At 43.5% G+C, this 12,884-nt stretch overlaps 2 protein-coding genes and 1 non-coding gene across 4 annotated transcripts in view; 1 reads left to right on the top strand and 2 right to left on the bottom strand.

The window, feature by feature from the left end:
* Positions 1-5,364, top strand: part of PLEKHF2 (pleckstrin homology and FYVE domain containing 2) — a 39,149-nt gene extending 33,785 nt beyond the window's left edge. The window contains exon 2 of the transcript XR_009557994.1: positions 5,290-5,364. The gene's annotated coding sequence lies outside the window, so the exon portion shown is untranslated. The remainder of the gene's footprint in view (positions 1-5,289) is intronic.
* CFAP418 (cilia and flagella associated protein 418) lies at positions 1,417-12,324 on the bottom strand. Of its 2 annotated transcripts, XM_035124500.2 has the most exons (6): positions 12,109-12,321; positions 10,763-10,862; positions 10,042-10,112; positions 7,340-7,405; positions 6,199-6,294; positions 1,417-5,781 (listed from the first exon to the last, which is right to left on the bottom strand). In XM_035124500.2, the coding sequence occupies exons 1-6, from the start codon at positions 12,279-12,281 to the stop codon at positions 5,622-5,624; spliced, it is 666 nt and encodes a 221-aa protein (XP_034980391.1). In that variant the 5' UTR covers positions 12,282-12,321; the 3' UTR covers positions 1,417-5,621. The 2 variants fall into 2 exon arrangements, with proteins under 2 accessions (XP_034980391.1, XP_034980393.1); XM_035124502.2 differs by lacking the exon at positions 7,340-7,405 and having other exon boundaries at positions 12,109-12,324.
* Positions 12,325-12,518: 194 nt separating this feature from the next.
* Positions 12,519-12,600, bottom strand: TRNAS-AGA (transfer RNA serine (anticodon AGA)). Its single transcript has one exon. It is a non-coding gene; the product is annotated as a tRNA-Ser (tRNA).
* Positions 12,601-12,884: the final 284 nt, after the last annotated feature.

Here is a 12,884-nt window from a genome sequence, read left to right as displayed (position 1 = left end):
CTGGTCCTGCCCTCACCACACTCCTGGAACACCCCCCTTTTTTGTAATTTACACTGGCCAGCTTTGGTTCAGCCAGGATGTGCAAGTTACACCGGGATCTCTCCAGCTACGCTGGGGTTGGGAACTTAATGCCAACCAAGACAGAGATCTGCTGCATCCTAAGCTGCTCAGTCCAGTCAATTTTACCACAGGATCATGCCCCCCATCCCAGTTATGAGATTGAAAACACTGTAATCTGTAAATTTCCTGGAGGTTGTCGCTTGCAAACACTTAATTACAACTGCCACCAGTTAATTGTACGAAAACAACCTTCCCTGTTTCTCATATTTTAAGACATACCCATAAAATAAGCCATAGCAGGATTTTTAAGCATTCAAGGAATATAAGCCATACCCCGAAAATAAGACATAGTGATGGGCGCAGCAGCAATGCCGGCCGCAGCAGGAGGATGAGAAAAAAATAAGACATCCCTTGAAAATCAGCCACAGTGTGTTTTTTGAGGGAAAAAAAAATAAGACGTGTCTTATAATATGAGAAACACGGTTCTTCTTCTTCTTTTTTAATAAAGGAAATGGATAGTTTAGCATAGGAAAATAAGAATAGTGATCCCCCCTACCTCATATTGCCCTTTTGTGTTTAATCTTGATGTTCTTTTTAATTTATGCCTACCCTGCTGTTTTAAAGTCATCCAGTTTGATGACATCATGTGGTGGTGAGTTCCAGAGATAAACCATGTGCTGTGTGAAGATGTACTTTCTTCTGTCTTTCCTGACAACATTCAGCTTCAGTAACTGATAAATTACTCAACATATACATGGGGGTGGGTGGGAACCGCTATCTGAGGTCAAAAAGAGAAGGGGGAGGGGAAAACTATTGTTTGACATATTTTTATTATGCATTTTGATCTCTTGGGTTCATATTACTCAGTTTATAGCCAGAGGAGTGGTTTGAAGAAGGAGCTCTGGGTCAGCTTTTAAGAAGTGCTTAAGACTTCCTGTCCAAATAAACACAAATGCAAGAGACCTACCTTGGTGTAAGTCTGCCCTCTGCAGTTTTGAATGGGAATACTATGTTTACGTTTACTACATGGACAATCGATCCTCCTTGTTGCGATCTGAGAACATAAAAAAAAACCCTTCTAAGAAGCTAAAATAGTGGACTGGAATGTAGAATCTACCATGTGTGCTTTTAGCCAGATGGAAGGCAGAACAGGCTGTTACAGGCTCCCAAATAAGCTGCTAAAAGGGCTTTTCCTCATATAGAAATAAAATGCTGATTTGCTTCAGCTTAATTTTGGGTGCCTGGCTAATGCTAAAAGCACAGGGCAGGAGCACCATCATACTAGAAGTAGACATAACAGGGGGAATCCAGTGTTTTTACTTCTGAAGCAGGGGTGCAAAACCTTTTTTTGCCCACTGAGACAGCTTTTTATCTCCCCACCCCCCAAAGCAGGCCCACTTTGACAGGTTGGTGGTAATCACTCACCTTTCAATTATCCATAAATCTCTGTGTATATATTTTGTTCTATTTGCCCACAACCAGTATTGCTTTTTCAGTGAACTATGAAAAACCAACCAGCTTTCCCTTCCTCTGTTGTTTCCCCTGTTACATTGAAAGCACATGGCTGGGAATGGTAGTTTGTTAAGGCTGCTGGGAACAGTAGCTCTGTGGGGACAAACTACAATTGCCAGGATTTTGGGGAGGATGGTGGTGAGGAGCAATGACTGTAGAAGTGGTATAAATGAGCTTTAAATGTATGGTGTAGATGTGACCTTTATAAGCTCCTCAGAGCAAACACCTGTCCTCTTGTACTCTGCAAAAGTACCAGACTCACAGATGGCATTAAAATTATAAAAACACTCGTAAGGTTCCCATTTTGAATAGGAACACCTTATACATTCTCCGTATATTGGAAACTGCCCCGTGATCCTCAGGTGAAGGGTGGTATAGAAATGTAATAAATAAAAATAATAACTAAAAGTCAGCAGGAGTGGACACAGACCAACCTTGCTAACAATGTGTCCCATCAATTTCTAAGTGCGATTGGGGTCTCTCAGGATGAATGTTGATTTGAAGCATCCAGCAAACCAACTTGTACAAGTCAAAGCCGGGTTGACCAAAAGCTAGTGTGCACTGGGAAAAACATGGAAAAGGATATTTTTGTGAATCATCCTGGGGCTAGTTCATATACTTGGCCTGCTCTTATCCCTGAATAGTCGCTGGAAGGTTTTGCAATCCAATTCATGGAGTTTTCTCATGGCAAACAGTTCAGGTATCTCATTTGCCATGAGCAAAGGGTTTGTGTAAATAACAAGCCCCCCCCCCTTCAGCAACTCTGAGAGGGGGGAAAGAATCCTATTTGGCTTCAAACGTGGCATTGTGAAGCCCTCCCTTCAGACTGCCTATGTAGGTCAACCGCTTTCCCAACAGATGGCTCAGAACCAAATAATCAACTCTGTCCATGCCCACTTAGCCCTTAAATCCTGCAGGTTTCAGAGACCTGAGCTGCCAACATTATTGAGAGAATGGAAACTGCAGGACTGCAGGGGATATTACTGTGCTTTGATTATATATAGTAATACAGGTAGGAAAGAATAATAATATGTCAGTGACCCACACAGAGCATGTAACGGAAGATCTATCAGGTAAGTCAAATGAAAAGCAAGTAACAGCCTACTCTGAATACCACCCCTCCCAGATTCAGTTATCAAAGTGCATTAGCTTTGCTTTCTTTTATGTTCTTGCTCATTTATTATGACACTCAACATTTTTGTATTCTTACGAAGGGTTTCAGCTAATGGTTCTAATGAAGGAACCAATAACAAAGGGAAAAGGGGACACCCCTGTTCAGTTCCCCTATGTGTTTTAAAACTCCGTCAATCACATCGGTTGACGTGGACTCTTGTCATTATCGGACAATATAGAGCTCTGATTACCTGTGTAGAATACCTACCAAAATTTATTCTTTCCAAGACACAAAATGAAAAGGACCAATGAAGATGATCAAACACTTCATGGGCACCTAAAATATGAGATACTTAATGCCTTGTGCTGTGTAAAATGTGTAATATTTAAAATCTTTCAGATATAGTCTGCAATATTTTAAATTGCCAATTACTGTTTCTATTTCATCTACAATCCAAGTCCAGAGCAGATCCTTTTCTTTAATTCCCCCCCCCTTGCCCCCACAACTGAGTTGAAGTCTTGTTTAAGAAGTCAAATTGTTGTACTTGTTTGTAACACATTGAGGCACTTTTGAAGTTCTCCAGGCACAATAGTTCAGTAATTCCAACAGTAACCTGATAAGACTGGCCTGGGCTATTATCCACATACTGCAGATGGTGTTCGTGGAGGACCAGTACTTTGTCTAAGGTCACCTAGTGCATTTGTATCTGAGGAACCTCCTGGCTTACACTGCACAGAACTAGCTCTTAAAGATGATAGAATCTAGTGATGTTTGCTGTGTCAACCACTGTCTAAATCAGGGATGCCCTCCAGGTGTTGTTGGACTAACTTTCCTGACTGTTGGCTAAGCTGATGGGAGTTGGGAGTCCTCATTCCTGGTCTAACAGCACCTTAGGTCCAGCCAGCTATGTCTGGCTAGAATCAGTCACACCAAACCCTGCCTCCCATCAGTAACCAATATTTATATTCACTCCCAACCCCATCTCTCAATAATGATGATGATGATAATCATCATCATCAGTATTTATACAGTGCTGTTTACCAATTATTCAGTGGGTTTCACATTCCTTATTTCATAAATACCAAACTACGCATGTATTTAACATTTCAGGCATGTGTCAGCTATCAAGATACCATGGGGGCCAAAAAGAAAAAATACAACAGGCGATTAATATATGAAATTTAACCAACTTATTCAGATATGCCAAGAATACAACTTTTAATGACTGTAGCATTACAGAGAAATCAGAGGGAACGATTTCTGCCTTGTGCACTTTTAGATTCCATATTTTGGTTTAAAAGAAAGTGTATTCAAGTTATTTATACTCTGATTCTAAACAGATTACATGGTCTAAAAAGCAACTGAAATTCCTTGCATAGGATGATGTGTTTTGAGATCATATGAGCAACCATTGTTTTCCAAATGTGCTATTGTTTCCCACATTCTGAGTACTACTTGCTTGCTACAATTGTTTACGCTTCAATGCGCTTTTAAACTTTCAGTGCTACAGAAAAAACTCCTGGAATAGTGCTACATGTGTTGGTTGAGAAAATAATTCAGGATCAGCTAAATCATACAACTCAAAAACTGTCACGATACCCTGCTAAGTCATCCTCTGAGCAGACCCACTGAAATCAAGGGAATTTAGTTATGCAAGTCCAGTTCATTTCAATGCGTTCACTCTGGGCCTGACTAACACTGGGTATCACCCATTGGCTCAATTCTGAACCGCTTTGATTATATTTGGTATTCCGATACAAAGATTAAAACATAAAATGTGGATGCATTGACAATCTCAAAAGACAACTGAAACAGACATCTAACAACAGTTTTCTGATAACTTAAAACTTGCAGAGTGTCAGCGAAGGTGGAATAATCCTATACCTAATAGGACGTTTACCCTTGTCCCCTGCAAAAAAGACATTGATTTTGAATATCATTGCAAAAAAAAATTGTTTAGGCTCCGTCGCGATATCATTTACATCAGGCACCCCCAAACTTCGGCCCTCCAGATGTTTTGGATTACAATTCCCATCTTCCCTGACCACTGGTCCTGTTAGCTAGGGATCATGGGAGTTGTAGGCCAAAACAGCTGGAGGGCCGCAGTTTGGGGATGCCTGATTTACATGAACAGCTTTGAGTGGCTCAATCCAATGCATTCTACTCAGAAGTAAGTCCTACTGGATTCAGTGGGACTTTGTTCCAAGTGCGTGTGCACAGGATTGCAGACTTAAGGGAGCGGAAAGAGCTCCACCCTAGTTCAACTCTAGTTATGTTTATTTGGAAGCAAGTACCACTGTGTCCAGTGGGGCTGATTCCTGGGATGACGTGCATGAAGACTGCAGCCTAAGGACCTGCCTCACCACTAGAAATGAGCTTATTAAAATGCTGGACCTGTCGTGTCATTTTCCTTCCCATTGCTGGACTGTCCCAGCTATTTGCTCTTGCTCTGAAGGCAAGCTCCAGCATCCTGCTAAAACAACTCCAAACTGGTATTAATTTGAAGATTGGCTCACTACATACACATCTGCAGGAAAAAAGCCAAAGCCAAAATATCCCACACGTGTATTCAAAAAGTGTTCTAACCCAAGTGTTCTTTTCAGGTGTATCTATCGCTTCTACATTTGTGGGATGCCTTCTAGGACCCAGACCTTGTTTCCTTTCAGCTTCACTCCCTGCTACGTTGGAAATACTCAACAGTTCTGCCAGCCTGGTCCTCTAGGCTGAGGAAGGTCTCCAGCTTACTATGCCCCCCCCCCTCCTCCCAGTTCCGATAGTTCACAAGGGAATTGCAGACAAGGCAAAGTCCACAGTTTGTATTTGGATGATCAAGATCTAATTTTACACGGAACACACTCAATTCATCACTCATGATGCCAAGCAAAGAACAGATGGTCTTCATACAGAAATGAGTATGTGAATGACAAAGACAACTTCATTCGACGTGTTTGCTGCAAACCCAGCGGAGCTGTCGATCCCCAGTGAGCTCTGTTAATTCATCTATTGATCTCCAAGTGCACTGACAAGCATAGGCCCTCGATCCTTTCTTGGTTAGCATCTTCGTCCTCAACTTGCGGAATTCAGGCATGTTATTCCTATCAATCAAAAATATTCTATTTCAACAGTGTACTTGTTTTATTATGCTTTTATATTTGTTGAAAGCCGCCTGGAGTGGCTGGGGCAACCCAGTCAGATGGATGGGGTAATAATAATAATAATAATAATAATAATAATAATAATAATAATAATCTCTAAGAACTACACAGCCAATCATTGCCCAATTAGCCACAGAGTGGAACAAAGACAAAAACACTCTACCCTTGTCACTGAACTAAATGTCTTTGGGTCTTTCTGCTATAGGCTTTCCCCCAAATCGATGTACAGTACTGAAATACACCTGCCATTCTGTAAAGTTGATATCAGAACATTTACAAACCACAGCATTTATATGATACCCCACTATCATATAGGTCACATCAAATATTCCTATCAAAATTACCTGCAAAGCATACCTGAAAAAGAGGTAATCACATGACTGATCCCACTGAAAGTCATCGTATTGCAAAACACAGAAGTCACATGCCGTACACCGCAGCTGATCACAGGTTCTGCCCAAAAAGGATTACAAACATTATAGATTTAAACACATGGAACAGTTCAATCAACTAATTTGTTAACTTATTAAACTAGGTGCCTATTATCCAATCTCATAATAGGTACATTTCTTAAATCTTGACAGAAGTGTGAAAAAACTCACAATTTAATAAACAGCTGTTAAAAGGAAAGGAATATTCTGTTTCACGTTTCCTATCCTAACATGCCAGAACTAGACTAACCTTTAAACAGAACGGTTACACTCTAAGCCTTCAGTGCCACTGTTTAAAATTAACCTCCACTAAATAAAATCGGTTCTTACCATTCAATAAGATAAAACCTCAGTTGATTAAAGGTTGCAACTCTGGTATTTACTAATTCAATTTTCACCCTTTTTTTTCTATGTATGGGTAAAAGCTTGGGTGCCTCCATTTTACAGGAAGAAGTTAGCCTAGGAAAAATCCTTATGGGAACTGAGCTTTTATGGAACATCACAGCTGATCTCTCACCACTTCCCTCCTCGCAAGAGGATCATGTCTGTGAAACTATGTGGACATATATCCAAGTTCCTCTGTGTTTCTGATTCATATGCTTCTTTAACATGGGTAAGCATGATCTGTACACATAGACGAACGCTAGCGGTATACAAAAATCTAAACAAACAAGGGTTGAATCCTGCACGTGCTGGGGGCTTTTCTCACCTGCCTTGCCACTGGCTGATGCAGCTGAATAGTGAACTCAGACTGACTCCTTGTGGCTTACCAGACCACAGGCTGAGATAACTGTGTGCAGCAGCTTGGGTGGGGGTGGAGAGGGTCACAGATGATGCAAAAGCTCCCAGGTTCAGTCCCAGCCATCTCCAAGAACGGCTGAGAAATGCCTCTGTCTGAAACGCCAGAGGGTTGCTGCCAGTCTGTGTAGACAATACTATGCCAGATGGACCAACAGTCTGATTCAGTAAAAAGCAGCAGCTTATGTTCCTTCCTAATATAGCAGTAAGAGAAACATGAAGGTCTCATAATGCAATTGCCAGTATTTTTATTTTTTTTAAATGCCTACCTCTGAGAAATATTTGTTCCTATACCATGTGGCGAGCTGCTTCCACCAAGGTATACAGGGCAACATCTATAAGAATTAAATTGGAAAGCCTTGAAATAGTTTTGAAGAAGAAGAAGGAGAAACCCCCCCACCTCAAACCAAGTTTGCATCATTTGATTTCTCAGGTGTCATTACGCTAGTGAGCATGTGTACCTTTTCAACAAACCTTTTGTTTGTAGAACTATAAGGCAGCACAATTCAGAAGAAATGGCAATACAGTGGTACCTTGGGTTAAGAACTTAATTCGTTCCGGAGGTCCGTTCTTAACCTGAAACTGTTCTTAACCTGAAGCACCACTTTAGCTAATGGAGCCTCCTGCTGCTGCCGTGCCGCCGGAGCATGATTTCTGCTCTCATCCTGAAGCAAAGTTCTTAACTATTTCTGGGTTAGCGGAGTCTGTAACCTGAAGTGTCTGTAACCCGAGGTACCACTGTATTATTATCTGCATGATATATGTATCTTGGGAGCAAAAAACCCCACTGTTTCAACAAAAGAACTAAGGGAAACACTCCAGAACCTGCAGGGTTTCTACCAAACACCACAGGGGCTAGAAATCAAGCAAACATCATCATCAACATGGAGCATTAAGTTCTGAAAAGCTATTAAAGTTCCCCCGCCCTCATTTCATGGCATCCTATATAATAAAGTCCAAGTGTCTCTGCGTCCAGTCCCTGTGTCCCTGGGTTTGCGCTACTGCGCATGTGCCCCACAGACACAGGGACTGGACGCACACACATGCACTCTCTCCCCCTCCACCCCTCTGCCTACCGTTTCCCTGCGGCCGCCAACCGCCGCTCCCAGCCGGACAGCGCCTCACTGTGCTTGCGCTAAAGCGCGAGGAGGAGGAGGCTGCTTTCTTTTCCTTTCCCCCGCCCTACGCTCCTCCCACTATTCACCATTGGCTGGTTCTAAACGGGGTTTGCCGCAGGAGCGGGAGGGAGATGGGGAGCAGCAGATCCCCGAGGCGAACACGCGCAGTGCGACGGGCCGCAGCCGCCGGCTCCACAAACGGGCGCACTCCATAAGCAGCGGCACCACTCCTACACGGGCCCCCAGCCGCGCTTCCACACTACTCGGGCGCCCAGGCGCTGCTTCCCTTCCCTTCCTAAAGGTCTGCTCTAGCACCCGTTATTTTAACAGGCTTCAAGATACTGGTTGTGAGGGACAGGGGATATCGCGAAGTCCCTCCCCTCCTGAGTTCAAGCCCATCCCCGAGCACAGGGGAAAGCAGAGAGAGTTCCGATTCCAATGGGGAAGCAGGAAGTCGTGTCCGAGGCTCAGGCAAGGTAGAGGAGCCAGGGTCCCAGGTGGGACAGGAAGGGGCGAATAAGGGGGGGAGACCCATCCCCCCAACTCCGGAATTACGCAGAAAGAGGAGGGGAAAGAGGATGGGTCTGCCAAAGCTTTTGTGTTGGAGAAAGACGCGCCAAAAGCCATTCGGAGGTTCTGGAACCGACTGACCACATCACTCCGTGTAAATAGCAATGACTTCAGCACTGTAAATACGCAGCACCAATAAAAGAATAAAATGCAGAGCTGCGTAGCGTCGTTACTCTGAAGTAGCCCACTCCGGCCACTGTGACACTAGTATTCTATATAGTTAGAAGAAGAACTGGTGCTACCATTTCTTCATAAACATCAACTGGTGCTCCCACATACTCACAAAACAGTCAGCATTAGGGAGACCCAAAGCTAAAGGGTAGAGCGTAGCTTGCCAAACCACACATGCTGAAATTCCATCTTCCACACAGCTATTAAAGATGTAGGAGCTGTGTTCCCTTTTGCATCTGGCTGCTCTAACCAAAATAATACAATACAGCAATAAAATTCTGTCCACTGAAAACATAGGGTTTGACCCATGCTATGCTAGTTGCACTTAGGTCCCATTGAAATCAAAGTGAAAAGTTAGCAATGATTCAAATGAATCTGCCCTTTCTTCCTTACTGTACTGTAGTTTGAAATTGCCTCCCGGGTAGGACTGTGATGTCACCCCTCTTCCTTCTAATCCACCCTCAAAATACACATACCCTATATGGATCTTTTGGCAGAACTTTCTCGTTCCCATGTTGAACATAGATAAATTTACTTCTGAGAAAACATACACAGTTCGCTTCTGACGAACAGTGATATCCTAGAAATAGCTATATGGAAGTATCCTTGTGTTTGATGGGGCTTAGTCTCCGATAACGTGGCATTGGTTTGCAGCCTAAACCTATGCACATGTAAATGAAATAGCCATACCATTCTTCCAATTTCTCCCTGCCTTCCCTTCCACTGTTGTTTTGCTTATCCTGAACTTTATATTGTAAGCTCTTTGGGGCAGTGACCAATGTAAATAACTCAAGTCCCATTGATTTAAATGAGAACTAACAGCAAAAAGTATCTGAAGAAGTGTGCATGCACACGAAAGCTCATACCAAAATAAAAACTTAGTTGGTCTTTAAGGTGCTACTGAAGGAATTTTTTTATTTTAGCAAAAAGTAAATCCTACTGAGTTCAATAGGACTTACTCTCAGGTAAGTGTGTACAGGCTTGCAGTCTTAGTGCAACTAAGTCACTCTTGATCCAACCCATGCATTCTATCGTTTATTGTCAATAGAGTTAAGTTGAAATTAGCTGTTTACTATGCAAAGCATTTACTCACTCATGTGATTTTTACTTACCTCTTACCATGAGCTTGAACGGAGGTAGTTTTATTTTCATATGCAGGGCTAGGTGACTTAGATTTTGGTTTCTAATAAAGAGAGAGAGAGAGAGAGAGAGAGAGAGAGAGAGAGAGAGGAGAGATGGGGACCTCTTTAGCACAAACCAGCAGCATGGTAAAGCTTTCCTGCTTTTGTTTCCAAATAACAGGGACCAGAAGTCTACTCGAAGAGGAGGAAGACAGAGGGTAGAAAAACAGTAAACAACATGAGGGCTTCACAAATGGCTCCCATTTCTGCAGTCAGCTGCAGCAAAGATACACAGGGAACCATACTGCTCCATCAGTCAAGCAGCATTTTCCTTCCTCCAGTAAGGATGTACCCATTCTCTTAATGTGAACTTCGGGTTCTGGACTGGAGTAAATGCCTCTGGCTGATGCATAGGACTAGAAATTCTAATCTGATGTGACAACTGAAGCAGTGTTAGCTTTATTCCAGATTAGGGAATCCAAAACACATTTCTCTGCTTCCTTGGCTTTGGTTCTACCCACCACCACAATGCAGCCCTGGTAGTTTACTCTTGAGAGAACCCCATGCTTGATTGTCTATTCTTGTTGTCTATTCTTGCTCTAGACTTTCACTATTTCCCCTTTTCATCTAGCTTTCTTCTTCAAAGGTTCTGACTGACCCCCCCCCCCCCGCAACTTTCCCTTTCCTCAGAGGTTGCTTTGGCTTGACCTACCACAAGATTTTTGGCATAGCTGTTTTCGTCGATGATATCTTGAATTATGTCATCTATGTCTTCTTCTTCACTAGCACCTTTTGTCAATACGTTGGAAAATCTGGAAAGAAATGGAAGAGAAGCATCCTTTGGCAAGTTTATTTATAAGACGCTGGCCAAAGTATGGGGGTAGCCGCTCCAAACACTTAAAACTCCAGTGGCAATTGTCACACGTGAAAATGACGTGTTTTGTCTCCAAGTATCCACAGCGTGCAAATAGCCAAACACAGTTTCCCATGAAGGTGACAGGAAGCAATGATTGTTCATCCATGATACTTGCTACTTATGCAAGCCTTACCAGATGCTTAGAAAGCTGAGGTAATTTTAAGCTGTTTTAGTATTTTAACTTTTGCATGTTTTAAAGCAGGGTTGTGATATTTTATATTTTATTTTACTGTTTTATCTTCTGTAAACCCCTTTGTTAGTTTGTTTGTTTGCAGTGCCTAAGTTTTATGAAATAAAATAAATAAATGAATGCACAGACTGTGGCCTGCAACTGTGGCTTGAGATACATCTTTTCCTGGGTTTGACATAATTCAGTGGAGTAGTTGGTGGAATAGTTCAGTGGAGTAGTTGGTGGAAGGGGAAGTGGGGTAAACTGTCTGGGAGATAAGCCAGAATGTTAAAAAGATGCAGAGATGGGGATAGTCTGAAGGAATTGGGAAACGCTGGTGTGTTCATGCAAGCTACCGTAAGAATCTGGCAGCAATGACAGCTGGGTGGTCGCGCGTCACGTCGCCTGGAAACGAGGGAGGGGAGAACTTGGAGGCTAAGTGGCACCCACAGAGGTAGAACACGCGGAAGAGTCCCGCGCAACCCTCATTTCTGGTTTCCGCTCGAACACGCTCCTGTGCGGGCCAGGAGTATCATCATGCACAACAAGGCAAGGGAAAGGCATGTTCCGCCGAAACACTTCTTTGGTGCCCTTGCTGTATTTTCTTTTTCTCTGCGTGGGTTGCCCAAAGGCTGGGCGGGTGGAAGGTGGGAAAAGCCTGAGATTCGCAAACGGATGCATGCTTACTCGGAAGTATCACTGAATTCAATTGGGCTACTTTTCATAGTAACTTCGCTTAGGGTTTGGTGATGAGTGCAACATAAACACGCTTAGAAAATGAGGGATTTTGTTTTTAAATAAATAAATTTATTATTAAAGGCTTCGGAGCTTTCTGAAGTTTGCACTACACGCTAACTGGGAACCGGAAGTGTCGTTAATACTTCTCGTTGAAACTGCGCTCCCCTTTAGGGCCATCCCGGAGGGGCGGGGGGAAGAGCAGGAGGAGGAAGGCGCGAGCATGCGCAGTGCTCACCTGGCCCTCTCCCCCGCCGCGGCGGCCTCGGCTTCGGCCTCTTCCTCCTCCTCGCGGAAGCGGTTCCTTTTCTGCCCCTGGCCCGGCCGTCCTCGCTCCGAACAGTCTCGCCTCGAGAGGCGGCAGAACTTGTTCTCTACCTCGTCCAGCAGCTCATCCAGGTCGTCCGCCATCTTAGCCTCTCCTCACGTCTCTCACCCCCTTCCCCTCGTTGCCATGGTAGCAGCGGAGGTTGGCGGGCGGGGGGGGGGAAGGGCGAGGGCAGACGTGCCCCGCCCCATCCGCCCCCACGTCTAATCCGCGGTGGTAAATAAATAAACAAGGCCCATTCCTAAAGTCTGGGATTGAAAGTCAAAAGCAGAACGTCACATTCACAAAGCACGTAAATAAAAATTATTTTTTATTTCACACGTAGTCGGCAGGATTCGAACCTGCGCGGGGAGACCCCAATGGATTTCTAGTCCATCGCCTTAACCACTCGGCCACGACTACAGAACATACGTGCTGCCTCTTGCACAACAACTGAGCTCACTTTGGAATGCAGCGTCTGCCTCTGCAATGTCTCCTGTTAGGCTGCTTCGCCACCACAACCGCCTAAAATGATTTAAGATTAAGCACAGTTAAAATATTATTATAAACATTTTGGCAGACATCTACAAGGATGCACCGTGCAACAGAGAGGACTGGGATTTGGCTTTCCAACAAGGGCAGTTATAAATTTATTCCCCAAATAGCTTTACATTAAGCATTTTTTTTTAAAAAAATGCTCTTTCGAA

Source organism: Zootoca vivipara, chromosome 8 (genome assembly GCF_963506605.1).
Source record: "Zootoca vivipara chromosome 8, rZooViv1.1, whole genome shotgun sequence".
Taxonomy (NCBI): Eukaryota; Metazoa; Chordata; class Lepidosauria; order Squamata; family Lacertidae; genus Zootoca; species Zootoca vivipara.
The sequence above is the reverse complement of the archived record's forward strand: the minus strand, read 5'-3'. Positions and strand labels throughout refer to the sequence as shown.

Excerpts from the sequence above, each read along its gene's own strand:
- CFAP418 (XM_035124500.2), bottom strand. The coding sequence starts at position 12,281 with ATGGCGGACGACCTGGATGAGCTGCTGGACGAGGTAGAGAACAAGTTC. Across the intron at positions 6,295-7,339 it reads GGAACAAATATTTCTCAGAG|AACCTGTGATCAGCTGCGGT; the intron begins GTAGGCATTTAA and ends CTTTTTGGGCAG. Across the intron at positions 5,782-6,198 it reads TGTGATTACCTCTTTTTCAG|GAATAACATGCCTGAATTCC; the intron begins GTATGCTTTGCA and ends TTTGATTGATAG.